This window comes from Marmota marmota, unplaced genomic scaffold, assembly GCF_001458135.2.
Source record: "Marmota marmota marmota unplaced genomic scaffold, marMar, whole genome shotgun sequence".
NCBI lineage: Eukaryota > Metazoa > Chordata > Mammalia > Rodentia > Sciuridae > Marmota > Marmota marmota.
Window position 1 is genome coordinate 21,737,779 of NW_026000229.1, and position 15,795 is coordinate 21,753,573.

The 15,795-nt window shown below is 34.1% G+C and overlaps 1 protein-coding gene across 2 annotated transcripts in view; it reads right to left on the reverse strand.

Annotated features, from left to right (window-relative positions):
- The window catches only part of Mindy2 (MINDY lysine 48 deubiquitinase 2), an 80,876-nt gene that overhangs the window by 30,134 nt on the left and 34,947 nt on the right, over positions 1–15,795 (reverse strand). For both annotated transcript variants that reach the window (XM_048792962.1, XM_015480606.2), the window contains exon 4: positions 12,003–12,161. In XM_048792962.1, coding sequence (XP_048648919.1) covers positions 12,003–12,161 — 159 coding nt within the window. The remainder of the gene's footprint in view (positions 1–12,002; positions 12,162–15,795) is intronic.

Here is a 15,795-nt window from a genome sequence, read left to right on the forward strand (position 1 = left end):
CCCACCCCCCCAGTTTGCTGGAATTTTGTTTGATTGTACTTTTTGGAAAAACTGGAATCTTTATAATTCCAGTCTTGAAATTTAAGAGCACCACATCTCTGTATTTTATATGGGTCTCTAATTTCTTTCAAATATAAAAATTATTTCCAAAGCCAGGTATGGTAGGTAGCCTATGCCTGTAGTCCCAGGTACTTGGGGCCTGGGGAGGAAGGATGGCTTGAGTTCAGGAGTTCAGGGCCAGCCTGGGCAACATAGTAAGGTAATGTCTCTTAAAAATAAATAAATAAAACTAAAAAAAAATTATTCTCATAGATGTCTTATGCATCTTTTTGTCACATTTATTCCTAAAAACTTATGCTATATAAATAATGTTTTAAAATTTTCACTTTCTATTTATCATTTAATCATTTTCAAAGAATTTTAGCTTTGCTCATCTTCCTTATATTTACTTCCTACTTTGATACTTTCTGCTTTATTAAGATGGATATATAGCTCATTAATTTTTAGTCTTCTCCTTTAATATATGAACTTAAGGTTTAAAGATCTCTCTAAAAACTATTCTGGTTAAATCTCACAAGTTTTTTTTTTTTCATATTTATTTTTTAGTTGTAGTTGGACACAATGCTTTTATTTTATTTATTGATTTTTATGTGGTGCTAAGGATCAAATCCAGGGCGAGCACGCGCTAGGCGAGTGCTCTACCGCTGAACCACAACCCCAGCCCAAATCTCACAGGTTTTAATATGGATTTACTTACTATGTAATTAAAAATATATTCTAAATTACATTATTATTTTCTTGACCCAAGTAGTTTCTATTTATTGTTTTTCTACTGATTTCTAGATAAATTGCACTGTGGTCAGAGAAAGAAAATTTAATCCACTAGAGAAGACTAGAAAGATAGGATGATTAAACGCAATATGATACCCTGGATTTTGGAACACCATCAACAACAACAAAAAAATTGGTGGAAAAATATGTGAAATTTGAATGAAGATTATAATTTAGTTAATATAGTGATGTACCAATATGAAATTCCATACATGTATCACGGTCATATAAGACATTAACATTAAGGAATTCTCTCTAGTATTTTCCAATTTTCCTATAAATCTGAAATTGTTCAAAAATAATAGAATTATGAAAGAATGTAAATTTATTAGATTTTTTCTTTTGTTTCTATTAATTATAGAGATAGGTAATTAAAATCTTTCACTGTGACAATGTCAAATTTTGCTTATGCACTTATTATCAGTAAAACTCAATTGTGTACTCAATTGTGATGCACACTAATTTTGCTTTTCATTATAAAAATAGTGATTTTTTATTTGTTGTGGCAGTTCCTGTGGGTCTAAGGAATGAACAGTCACTTAGGCTATCTACTTTCCAGATATCTTCTGAAGCACAAAAATTTCAAATGATTTTATTAAATTTTTATTAAATTAAAATTCTATCATTAGTAATGCTTTTTGATTTGACATCTATTCTTTCCAATATTAATACAGGACACACCAGCTTTCTTTTGACTAGTAATTATACAGCATCTCTTTTTCCTTGTAATCTTTCTGTATAACCATATTGTTTATATATGTCTTATAAACAGCAAAAAATAAATAAATAAATAAACAAAAATCTAATCTAGCCTCAGAATAATTCTCCTTCCTTCCTTCTTTTTGTATTGAGGATGCTGGCAAATGCTTTACCACTGAGCTACATCCCCTGCATACTTCTTTTTTTCCTTTTTTATTTCAGTGATTTTTTCCCCCACATTTTTATTGGTGCATTATAGGGATTATGAGGAACTTGTTGACACCTATTTAGACATGCATATAATATAACAACATAATTTGGTCAATGTCACTCCCTAGCATTCTCCCCTCCTCCCTCTCCATCCCTTGGTCCCTTTTTTCCCTTTGATCTTCAGGATATCCACCCCCAACTTTCTTTTCCTTTTGCTTTATAGCTTCCGCATATGAAAAAAAATACATGACTCCTGATCTTCTGAGTTTGACTCATTTTTCTTAACATGACAGTCTCTAGTTTTATCCATATTCCTGCAAATAACATTATTTTATTTTTCTTTATAGCTCAGTAAAACTCAATTGTGTATACATGCCACATTTTCTTTATCCATTCATCTGTTGATGGATACCTAAGTTGGTTCCATAGTTTGGCTACTATGAATTGTGCTACTATAAACATGGATATGCATGTATCACTGTAGTATGATGACTAATTCTTCAGGATAAATACCAAGGTATGGTATAGCCATGTCATATGGTGGTTCCAGGCAAACTCTTTTGAGAAACCTCTATACTCATTCCCATAGTGATTTATTAATTTACAATCCCACCAACAGTATAGAAGCATTTATTTTTATTTGTATTCTTGATGACTGTGATTCTAATTGGTGTGAGATGAAATCTCAGTGTAGTTTTGAGAATACTCTTTTTAGAGTATTTACTCCTATTTACACTTACTATAATTATTTCTTCTAGAAATAATTTTATTGCCAGGTGCAGTCGTACATGCTTAAAATCCTAGCTACTCAGAAGGCCGAGGCAAGATTATCACTAGTTTGAGACTAGTCTGTGCAACCTTTTGAGATCCTGTCTCAAAATAAAAAAATAAAAAGGGCTGAGGATGTAGCTCAGTGGGTATAATGCCCAGTACCATTAATAATAATAATAATAATTATTATTATTATAATTATTATTTTATTAATTGTTACATAAAAATATCAAAGCACATTATTAATGGGATACAATGTGTTGAATACATGTATACATTGGATAATATTTAAATCAGGTTAAACAGATTTATCTCCTCAAACTATCATTATTTTATGGTGAAAATTTTCAAAATCTATTATAGATTTTTGAGATGTAAAGTACATTATTGCTATTTACACTGTGTAACAGCACACAACAGTTTTTTGCTTCTATCTAATTGTAACTTAGTACATATCCATAAATGTTTCCCATCATTCCTTACCATCTCTAGCCTCTGATAACCACGATTATACTCTTAAATTCTATCAGATCAACTTTTTAAAATTCCCCATAAAATCATACGGATCTATTTCTGTGCCTGACTTACTTCACTTATTTTCTTCTCATTTTGTCCCAAATGATAGTTTCATTCTTTTTTTTTTTTTTTTTTTGGCTGAATAGTATTCCATTATATATGTGTATTACATTTTCTTTACCCATTCATTAGCTGATGGATACTTAGGTTATTTCCATTTCTTGGCTATGAATTATTATTCATATATTTAAATTCATTAGATATAACCATTCTGTCTGTCCCATCAGTTCAATATTACTTTCTCTCTCCCTTTTTCCTTCTTTTTAGACTAATTCTTCTTTTTCTACTAATCTAAAAGTTACCCATATGTTTCTAAGGTTTTCATGGTTACTCTAGAAATGCACTATCCAATAGTATTTTTTAACAATGATGGAAATTTTCCAAATCTATGATACCCAACAGAATATCCACTGGTCACATATACCTATTAATTTCTTTTCTTGTGGTACTGAACTGTCTTGCTTATGTTAGCTAAATGCTCTACCATTGAGGCCCACGTGTCTAGTGAGAAACTAAAATGTAGTTAGTACAACTCAGAAACTAAATTTTTAAATTTAAATAGATATACATGGCTACTATATTGAACAGAGATGCTACAGAAACTATAAAACATCTATCCTGGGTCTGGGGATGTGGCTCAAGTGGTAGCCCACAAGCCTAGCATGCGAGAGGCACTGGGTTCGATTCTCAGCACTACATAAAAATAAAATAAAGATATTGTGTCCACCTAAAACTAAAAAATAAAATATATTTTTTTAAAAAACATCTATACCTACCATATCAAAGTCAAAAATTTATATTTAGGCTAGGCACGGGATAGGTACCCTTATTCTCAGCTAGTTGGGAAGCTGAATTTGAGATCAGCCTGGGCAACACAGAGAGACCCCATCTCAAAAAGAAAAACAAACATCTTAATTATTTTCTTCTTTAATAATTCATTCTAGGTCCTCGGAATACTTCAATTCCATTTAATCATTCTTCAAATTTGTTATGATTTTTACATATTCTATCATGAATTTTTAAAATATATATTTTTTTAAAATTTGTGGCAGAGAGCAGTGGCCCATTCCTATAATACCAGCAATTTGGGAGGCTAAAGGCTGGAGTATTGTAAGTTTGAGGCCAGCCTCAGCAATTTAGTAACACTCTTCAAATAAATAAATAAATAAATAAGAAAGACCGGGGATGTAGTTCAGTGGTAAAGCACCCATGGGTTTAATCCCCAGTAACAACAACAAAAAAAGTTATTTGTATATTCATCATTTAGATTTATCCATGTAGTTATCATCTTATATTCTCTCCATTCAACTTTTCTTTCAATCAGGGATCATTTTCCTTCTGACCAAAATAATTAATAATGGCCTATGACTAGGGATATGGCTTAGTGGTAGAATGCTTGCTTATTATGCATTCTAAGGTCCTGGGGCTCAATGTCTATCATGGCAAAAAAATAAAATTTAAAATAAAGTCTAATGGCAGCAAATGATCTTAACTTAGTTAATCTGAAAGATGACTTTTCTTCAGACAAAAGTAATAATTTTACTGAGAACAGAATTATAAGTTAGCATTTCTCTTCTTTCAGCATATTGAATATATCACTCCATCATCATCTGGCCTCCAAAGTTGCTATTAAGGAGTTAGTTATCAATTGACAATTGGGGAATACCTTTACAATGACTGAATCTGGGTGCCTACCATCCAACAACAAATGCAGGGATTTATTTGAAAAATAGTTATTTACAAAAAACAGAATCAGACTACAGAGAACCATCCAGTTCCAAAATGTATTTGGTGTAGACCTATGAATTTCAAACTTTTGCCTTATTCTTTTCTTCCAGCAGTAGAATTCTTCTGGCACAAAGAAAGTAAGCAAAAAAAGCAGACATGAGGCTTCTCTGAGAGTTTAAAAACTGCTATCTAAACCAGTAAAACCTGATAATTGCTTTTCTACTTTTTCTTTAAGCATATGGACTCACCTGTTTACTGGATGACATATAGCTATTCATAAAGTCAAAGAGATGATCTGAGTTTACTTTTTAAGAACTCAAGTTTAATTTCCTCAGGCTATCATCTCATTCACCTAAATAATCAAAACTTCCTTGCATTGCCATCCACCAGGATCAAACTCGACCCATTTTGCTTTTCGTAAATGGTTGGGTATGTTAAGACTTTTCAGTGATCTTCTCAGAAGCAAAGTATCAGTAAAGACACAGATGCCCTTCTTATAGTAAGCTATCCTTCCATTGTCCAGAATACCATTTGCTTTTATGAATGGACAGGCATGGAAAAAGCACTGCAATGTTTTTACTATTATGATCTCTCCTCTCTATAAGAGGAGAGTTCATGGGCTGGGGTTGGCATGCCTGCGGCCCGGGTTCGATCCTCAGCACCACATACAAACAAAAGATGTTGTGTCTGCCAAAAACTAAAAAATAAATATTAAAATTCTCTCTCTCTCTCAAAAAAAAAAAATGAGTACAGTAGCATTCCATCAGTTAATACTGATTGAGAACCTACTATGTAGCCAGGAGTGGTGGTACACATCTATAATTCCCTCCTACTAGGGATGCTGGGGCAAGAGGAGTTCCAAGTTTGAGGAACTGAACTGAGGGGCATTCTACCACTGAGCTATGACAGTGTGACCTCAGTATGACAACAATAACAGAGAGACAGAGAGAGAGAGAGAGAGAGAGAGAGACAGACAGAGAGAGAGAGAAGGAGATAATGTTCCTTAGAATGCCAAGGACTTGGCAACTTAGTGAGACCCTGTCTTATTAAAATAAAAAAAATAAAAAGGGCTGGGGATGTAGCTCAGTGACAGAGAGCCCCTGGGTTCAATTCTCAGTACTGCAAAAAGATAAGAAAAAAGAGAGAATCTATGATATGCTAGGTACTGTTCTAAACACTGAGACATAGAGCCCAGCCCTTATAAAACATGCATTCTAGTGGGATATAACAGTTACTCAGGTAATAGAACAATAATTCCAATTAATAACAAACAGTAAAAGGGGGCTGGGGTTGTGGCTAAATGGTAGAGCACTTGCCTCACACATGTGAGGCACTGGGTTTGATCCTCAGCACAACATAAAAATAAACAAAATAAAGATACTGTGTAAAAAAATGCTTCATTAAAAAAAAAAGACAAATGGTTAAGAAAATAAAATAGGGTTATGGGGGAAAAATGACTGGGGGATAGGGAGGGTAATGAATTTTAACAAGCTAGTCAGGAAGGGTTTTCTAATAAGAGATATTTGACCTAAGAACTAAATAATGAAGAATCAGAAATGTGAAGATCTGGGACAATACATTTTAGGGAGGAGACAAGTATTCTATAGTGGGCAATCAGTCAACCCAAAAACTTTGAGACAAGAATGAGCTTGACATGTCTGAAGATCACAAAAGGAGCTAAAGATGCTGGGTGAACAGCTATAATTCTAGTTACTTGGGTGGCTGAGACAGAAGAATCCCAAGTTCAAGACCAGCCTAGGCACCTTAGCGAGACTCTGTCTCAAAAAATAAAAGTAAGGGCTGTAATAGCTCAGTGGTAGAATGCCCCTCAGTTCAGTCCTCAGTATGACAACAATAACAGAGAGAGAGAGAGAGAGAGAGAGAGAGAGAGAGAGAGAGAAAGGAGATAATGTTCCTTAGAATGAGAAGGTATAAGAAGCACAGAAGGTGTTGGATAGACAGGCAGAGTCTAGATCATACAACCCATGATAAAAATCCTAATTAAGAATTTCATTTCTTATTTTAGTTACACTAGAGATTTTTAAGGAAATAAAGGGAAAGGTATTATTTTGCAAAGATAATTCTGAGTGCCAAAACAATTCAACAGCGAAAGAATAATCTTTTCAACCAATGGTTGTACTAGAGCAATTAGATAAACACATGCAAAAGAATAAAGCTGGACCCTTTCCTCAAGATATACAGAAAAATTAATTCAAAATGGGTCAAATTCTTTTTTTTTTTTTTTTTTAAATTTTAATATTTATTTTTTAGTATTTGGCGGACACAACATCTTTGTTTGTATGTGGTGCTGAGGATCGAACCCGGGCCGCACGCATGCCAGGTGAGCGCGCTACCGCTTGAGCCACATCCCCAGCCCATCAAATTCTTAAATGTAAGCAATAAAATTATAAAACTCTAAGAACAAAATATAGGAGTAAACCTTTGTAACTTTCAGTTACACAAAACCATCTTAGGATACCAAAAGCATGAGGCAAAATAAATAAATGGATAAATTAAACTTCATGAAAATAAAACCTTTTGTATTTCCAAGGATAACATGAAGAAAATAAAAAGACAACCCATAGAATGGCAGAAAATATTTCCAAATATATATCTGATAAGGGGTTGTAGTGAAAATGTAACAAGAACTCTTGTAACTAATAACAAAAGACTAATAACAATTTAAAATAGGCAAAGGATCTAAACAGATGTTTCTCCAAAGGAGATATACAAATGGCTAATAAGCCCACGAAAATATGTTCAACATCATTAGATGAGAAACATGAATAAAACCACAATGAGATATGATTCTACACCTGCCAGAATGGCTTTAATAAAAAAGAGAGATAATTAAGAAGTGTTGATGAGGATGTGGAAAACAGAACATTCACACACTGCTGGTGGGAGTATAAAAAGGTGCAGTCACTTTGAAAGAAGTTAATTGCAAAAGACCAAATATTATATATCTTAATTTATATAAAATGTTCAGAATAGCCAAATCTTTAGACAGAAAATATAATGGGAAGGTTGAGGGGAATGGGGAATGATTGCTAACAGGAAAGGGCTTCTTCTGGGGATGATAAAAGTGTTATAAAATTGCTTGAGGTGGTAGGTGCATACCAACTGGTGCTAGAGCAAGTAGACATCCATAGATAAAAAATAAAATAAAATAAAATAACCCAAAGTTTTATACCTCATACAAAATTAACTCAAAATGAATCATGGACTTTGTGTAAAGCCCAAAACTATATAATATTTAGGATAAAAAGCATATGAGAGAATATTTAGGATCTAGAGCTAGGGAGTTCTTAGACTTAACACTAAAGCATGAGACATAAAGACAAAAACAGATACACTGAACTCTACTGAAATTAAAAAATTATGCTCTGTGAAGATCTTCCTGAGATTATGAAAAAACAAGTTTTAGGCTAGGAGAAAATATTTGTGAAACACACATCTGACAAAGAATTAGTGTCTGGAAACCTCAAAGCTCAACTGAACAGAACCAATCTAATTAGAAAATGGGAAAAAGAAATGAAGAGATATTTTATTGAAGAAGAGATCTGAACAGCAAACAAGCACACAAGAAAAGATTCCCAATATCATTAGTGATTAAAGACAGGCAACTGAAAAGTAATGAAACATGATTACATAACAATGTCTAAAATAAAAAATAGTGACAATGTCAAATGCTGACAAGGATGCAGAGAAACTGGGTCACTCAGATACTATTGGTGGGAATATACACTTTTTGGTACAGACATGCTAATTAATAGTTTGGCAGACTCCTACACACATACACACATACACACATACACACATACACACACACACACATATCACTACCATATTGTCTAGCAGTTGTGCATCTGGACGTTTAATCCAGAGAAATTAAAACAAAAACTTGCACACAAATGTTTACAGCAGCTTTATTCTTAAAAAAAAAAAAAAAACAAACATTTTTTTTTTAGGTGTAGTTGGATACAATACCTTTATTTTATTTATTTATTTTTATGTGGTGCTAGGTGAGCACTCTACCACTGAGCCACAACCCCAGCTATAGCAGCTTTATTTTTAATAGCCAGAAACAGAAAAACAAACAGGTAAATAGTTTGACAGGTAAATAGTTAAAGTGTCATAACCACACCATGGAATACTATTCAGTAATAAAAAGGAACAAAATATTAATACATACAACTACCTGATGCTCCAGAGATGAGTTAAAAAAAAAAGGCAATCATAAAAGATTACATACCATATTGTTTTATTTATATACTATTGTTGAATAACAAGATTATAGAAGTGGAGAACAGGTTAGTGGTTGCCAAGGATGAAGAAGGTGAAGGTGGGAGAAAAGTAGGTGTGGCTATAAAAGGGCAACAGGCAAGATTTTTATGGTGGTGGTTCTGTATTTCACTTTGTTAATATCATTTTCCTGGTTTTGATATTTTACTTAAGTAAAATTGCAAAGTAGAAACTAGGTAAAGGTTCAATGAATTGCCCTGCATTATTTCTTATAACTGCATGTGGATCCACAATTATCTCAAAATTAAATGTTTAATAATAATGATAATAATAGGGCTGCAGGTGTGGCTCAAGCGGTATCGCGCTCGCCTGGCATGCGTGCGGCCCGGGTTCGATCCTCAGCACCACATACAAACAAAGATGTTGTGTCCACCGAAAACTAAAAAATAAATATTAAAATTCTCAAAAAAAAATGATAATAATAATAAAAGGTAGTGGGGCAAAGTGGCACACACCTGTAATCCCAATGACTTGAGAGGCTGAGGCAAAAAGATTGCAAATTCAAGGCCAGCCTTAGCAACTCAGCAAGACACTCAAGCAACTTAGTGAGACCCCATCTGCTGTGACTACTCCTCCTTTTTTTTTTCTCTTTAAAGTTCACAAATAAATAATATTTTGACATTTTTTTACCTTATATTTAAAAATTATAAAAATAAACTATAAAATAGTAAAATAGTATAGGAGTAGAAAGAAGACAGATTAAAGGAATGACTAGAGAAGACTAAGCCTATAGAAAAATTTAGTATATAATAAAGAAATTGTTTCTTTTTTTTTGGTGTGGTACTGGGGATTGCACCAGGGCTTCACTTAGGCTAGTAAGTGCTCTATTATGAGCTACATCCTCAGGCCAAGAGGTCAATCTCTACAGATTAAAGCAACTGGAATTCTTACTCTCCAGTTACCAGACAATTGGCCAATGAGAGATATTGGAGGAAATCAGAGAGAGTCAATGTCAAGGTCATTGTACTGTCATGTGTAACTAATTAAAACAAATAAAAAAATAAAAAATAAAAAAGAGTTAAGTATTACCTTCACCCTTCCCCTGCTGGGCCACAGCTCGAGACCTATGTTTCAACAATTGGTCTGGCTGAGTTCTACTAATTATATCCTTTCCTAGTCTCTTCAGAGTTAAGGGTAGCAATAGTTTTTGGCTCTTGTTAACTCTACAATACTTCATTATCCCTCACTTGTTTCCCCAACTTTGACCACATCGTTATAAATAAATATACTCTCTTCCTTAAACTTCTGTCAATTATCCTTGAATGTGTCATCTACTTCATATCAGGGTCCTGATGTACTTGCTAAGAAGCACAATCTGGAATGCTGAACTAGTAAATATCAAGGTTCTCTGCATATTTAGAAATGAACAGTTAGAATGACGGGAATATGAAAGGCTGGGATTGTGGCTCAGAGGGAGAGCACTTGCCTTGCAAGTGTGAGACAGTAGGTTCGATCAGCACCATATAAAAATAAAACAAAGATATTATTATTTTTTTTTTTAGAGAGAGAGTTTTTTTTAATATTTATTTTTTAGTTTTCTTCAGACACAACATCTTTTGTTTGTATGTGGTGCTGGGGATTGAACCTGGGCCACACGCATGCCAGGCCAGCGCGCTACCTTTTGAGCCACATCCCCAGCCCCAAACAAAGATATTATTAAAAAAAAAAAGAATGATGGGAATATGAAACAGCTTTTAAAATAAATGTTGGGATGATCTAAAAAAATCTCTTTCAGGTGCCAGGGTTGTGGCTCAGTGGTAGAGTGCTTGCCTAACATGTGTAAGGCACTGGGTTCAATCCCTGGCACCACATAAAAATAAAAACAAATAAAATAAAGGTATTGTGTCCATCTACAACTAAATATATATATATATTTTTAAAAAAATCTCTTTTCAAAGCTGTACAATAAAGAATATGGTCTTGCTCAAAGAGAGTTCTGACCTTACAAACGCCAGAAGTTTGTCTCCTGGAAACAAATTCTAAACCCTTGGAATTTTCTTAGTAATAGGAGAAACTTTGTAATTTGAGATGGGTCCCTTGGACCATCCCTGCAGTTTATATTAATGAGGTGACTCATGGGGATCCCATGAACACTATGGTGTCAGTTTAGCCCACTGGAAAGGAAGAGCTGGAGACTAAATTCAACCATATGGGCAATCAATCAATCATGTTTATGCAATAAAATCTCAATAAAAAAATTTAACATTGAAGGCCAGGATTGGCAACATTCCATGTATATTGTCATATATCAATTTCAAAAAGATAACATTTCTGGAGGACAACAGAGGCTTTTTTGGAATCTTCCCAGTTTTTGCCCTGTGCAGTTCTTTTCTTGGCTGACCTATATCTTTTCCCTGTAACAGTAAGTTTCATAGGTTCAGTGGACTCTGGGAATCTTTTTTTTTAAACTCAGTGCTTTTTTTTTTTTTTTTTTTTAGTTAGGTGGACACAATACCTTTATTTTATTTATTTATATGTGGTGCTAAGGATGAAACCCAGGGCCTCACACATGCTAGGCGAGTGCTCTACTGCTGAGCCACAACCCAGGACAGACTTTGGGAATCCTTCTAGAAAATTATTAAACCTGAGAGTACTCTTGGGAAACCTCTGAACTTGTGGTAGGTGTGAGAGGTGAGGATAATCCTGTGGGGACAATTTGTCTAACTCTGGAGTTAGATCGTAACTCCTTGTGAGTGGGATCAGAAATCTGGGCAGACTTTGGTATTTGATAGTTTGGAAGTCTATGCCCTTCACCTCAAGATTTGGCTTATTCTGGATCAAAGCACAAAAATATCAAGCATCAGAAAATATAAATTAAGATTAATTTGTAAAATTAATATTTTACATATTTATATGTATATAATTTAAATTCTTCTACTTACCTGAGGGTCCACTAACCACCCATGGTACAAGGGAATATCAAGAAGATCAAACACTATGCATTCCGGTGTATATTCAAATACTCGAACACCAGTGAATCTGACATTTACATCCAGGCCTGTCTGAAGTTTGTGTAAAATTGCCATAGCATCACTCATATTCTGAAAATAAAAAGGAGGAAAGATATAGTTTAGAAAAATAAAAACAAAAGCAACTAAAATAGCATACCCCTGTGGTCCCAGCTATTCAGGCAATTGAGGCAGGAGAACTCCTTGAGCACAGGAGTTTGGGGCCAACCTGGATAAACAGGAAGACTCGGTTGTCTGTTTAATTTTTAAAAACAAATTTTCCATTTTATCCAATTTATTCAGCTTTTCAATAGATTTTTTAAAATATTTTTTTAGTTATACATGGTCACAATATCTTTATTTTGTTTATTTTTATGTGGTGCTGAGGATTGAATCCAGGGTCTCTTAAGTGCGAGGTGAGCGTTCTACCACTGAGCCACAACCCCAGCCCCTCTTCAATAGATTTTTATTACTAAGTACCTATTATGTTCCAGACATTCATGAGTTCCAAAGATACAATGGTGAATAAAACAAAATTTTGTTCTTATGTAACTAACATTCTAAACATGTAAATTTACAGTACAATGTCAAGTGTTAGTAAGAAAAATTGAGTAGTCTGAGGTTGTACAGAGTGGAAGGGGTGAAGGACCTATTTTAGATGTGAAAGTTTAAAGTAAAAAGAATTTCTATGTAATCCCAGTGTCTCAGGCGACTAAGGCAGAAAGATCAAACATTCAAGGATAGCCTCAGCAACTTAGCAAAATCCTGTCTCAAAATTAAAAATAAGGGTTGGGGTTGTACTCAGAGGTAGAACATCCCTGGAAAAACAACAACAAACCAAACAATTTCTAAAGTCAGCCAGGTGTGGTTGTACCACCTGTAATTCCAGGTACTTTGAAGACTGAGGCAGAAAGATTGCAAATTCAAGCTAACCTAGACAATTTAGTGAGACCCTGTCTGAAAAATAAAATAGCTTGCCGGGCGCAGTGACACATGCCTGTAATCTGAGTGACTCAGGAGGCTGAAACAGGAGGATTATGAGTTCAAAGCCAGCCTCAGCAACAGTGAAGCAAGCCCTAAGCAACTCAGTGAGACCCTGTCTCTAAATAAAATACAAATTAGGGCTAGGGATGTGGCTTAGTGGTTGAGTGCCTTTGAGTTCAATCCCCAGTACCAAAACATAAAATAAAATAAAATAGCTCAGTAGCAGACTACTTGCCTAGTATATGCAAGACCCTGGGTTCCATTCCCAGTATCACATACACACACATAAAAAGATATCTGCAGATCCATATTCATTACAACATATTCTCAATAGTTAAGAAGTGGGGCTGGGCATGACACCTGTAACCCCAGAGGCTCAGGAAGCTGATGCAGGAGGATGGTAAGTTCAAAGCGAGCCTCAGCAATTTAGTGAGGCCCTAAGCAACTTACTGAGACCATGTCGCTAAACAAAATATAAAAAGGCCTGGGATGTGGCTTGGTGTCCAATCCCCGGTTTAAATAATTAAAAAAAAAAAAAAAAAAAAAGGGAATTGGAAGTGTCCTAATGCCCGTTGTCTGATGAATGGATAAAGAAAAAGTGATATATACATACAGTGGAATATTATTCAGCATTAAAAAAAGATGAAAAATTCTGTCAAATGCTACAACATGGCTGAACCTTGAGGACATTATGAAGAATGAAATAAGCCAGACACAAAAGTACAAATACCTTATAACTCCATTTAAATGGGGTATCTACAGTAATAAAAAAAATCATAAAAACGAGTAAAATGGTGGTTTCCAGGGACTTGAGGGGATGAGAAATGGAGAACTGTTGTTGTTTAATGAGTATAAAATTTCAGTTTCACAAGATGAAAAAGATCCTTTACACAATGCTGAGTATAACTGACATTATTAAACTGTATAATTAAAAATGACCAAAAGGATAAATTTCATAATATAAATTTTTGAAATTTTTGTTTTTTTAATAAGCTATTAAGTCATGAAAAGTCATGGAAGAAACAAATTATTTTACTAAGTGAAAAAAGTCAATCTGCAAATATTACAAATGGTATGATTTCAAATGACACTCTGGAAATGGCAAGTCTACAGATAGTAAAAATCAGTGGTTGTGAGGGATTTTAGGGAGAGAAAGGGATAAATAGGCAAAGCACAGAAGATATTTAGGATAGTGAAAATATTCTGTATGATATCATAATGGTGAACACATGTCATCATACATTTCTCAAAATACAAAGAATGTATAGTTCCAAAAGTGAATACAACTATGCCATGAACTTTGGGTGACAATGGTGCATTAATGATATAACAAATGTACAACTCTGATGGAATGCTGATAGTGGGGGACGCTGTACATGAGGTATATGGAAGTACAGGAGGTACATGGAAATTCCCTACTCTTTCCCCACAATTTTGCAGTGAATGCCTTGAATCTAAAGGAAAACAGGAAGGCTTCTTAAAAAATGATAGTTAAATAGAAACTAAAGTGAAAGTCTTGGGAAGCCCTTGGAAAAGACCATTCTAGACAAAGCGGACAGTGCACAAATTCTGATGCAGAAATGAATTTATTACAGCATAGGAGTCCAATAATGCTAGATTAAAATAAATGAGATGAAAAGTTGTAGAGATGAAGTCTGAGAGCCAGGCAGAAAGTGGATCAGAGACTTACTGCCCAAATTAAGGGGTCATTCTGTCCACAGTTCTCAGTAAATGTGATCATGTAAGTCAGTAATGACGACAATTTTAAAACATTTTTTCTAAACATTTTAATAAAATAAATATGAATATCTGTATGGAGAACATATTTGATAGAAAAAATTTTAAAAATATATAAAATTTAATAAACTTTCACAGAATCTCTACAGCTTATCAGTATGCTAGAAGACATAAAAGTAGTAGTATTTAAGTAGATATAAAATAGGACTACTGGAGGGGCTTATAGTAGAAAGGATAAATATGAAATAAACCTTTCTTATATTAAAAGTAGGGCTGGGTGTGGTGGCACACACCTCTAATCCAAGCAATTTGGGAGGCTGAAGCAGAAGAGTCATGAGTTCAAAGCCAGCCTCAGCAACTTATTAATGGGACCTAAGCAACTTAATAAGACCTTGTCTCAAAAAATAAAAAAGGGTTGGGGATGTATCTCAGTGGTTAAGCACCCTTGGGTTCAATTCCTGGTGCCAAACAACAACAACAACAAATTAGGGAGCATCTCTGGAATTTAAAGAAGGCAAATTTTAGGTCATAAAATTAATGTTCTGGTTTTACCAAATAACTTATTAAATCCCATTTTAAGAAACTGTACAGACTGCAAACAAATTAGTAAAATGTTTTAAATGTATAAATGACACATTTTTATAAATAGGATAACACTGTTTTTACAGTGGATAACACTTTATCTTCACAGTACCCTAAAACAATATATTTTCTCAGTCTTCCCAAAAGTTAACTCTTAAAAACATTCAGTTCACATTTTTCCCTTAAGTGTTGTAAAACCTTTTCTAAAGCCACAACAATTATGAATCTGAAAAAAATGTGAACAATATTGAGCAAGCTAAGGATTGTAATTCTACCACCAAATTTTTCTTCTATTTTTGTTAAATTCTTGGCTGCTAATCACCCACCTTCCTTTGGGGACATTATAATTTCTTTACTTTTACTTCTCTCTCTCTCTCTCTCTCTCTCTCTCTCTCTCTCTTTTTCTCTCTCTCTCTCTCTTTTT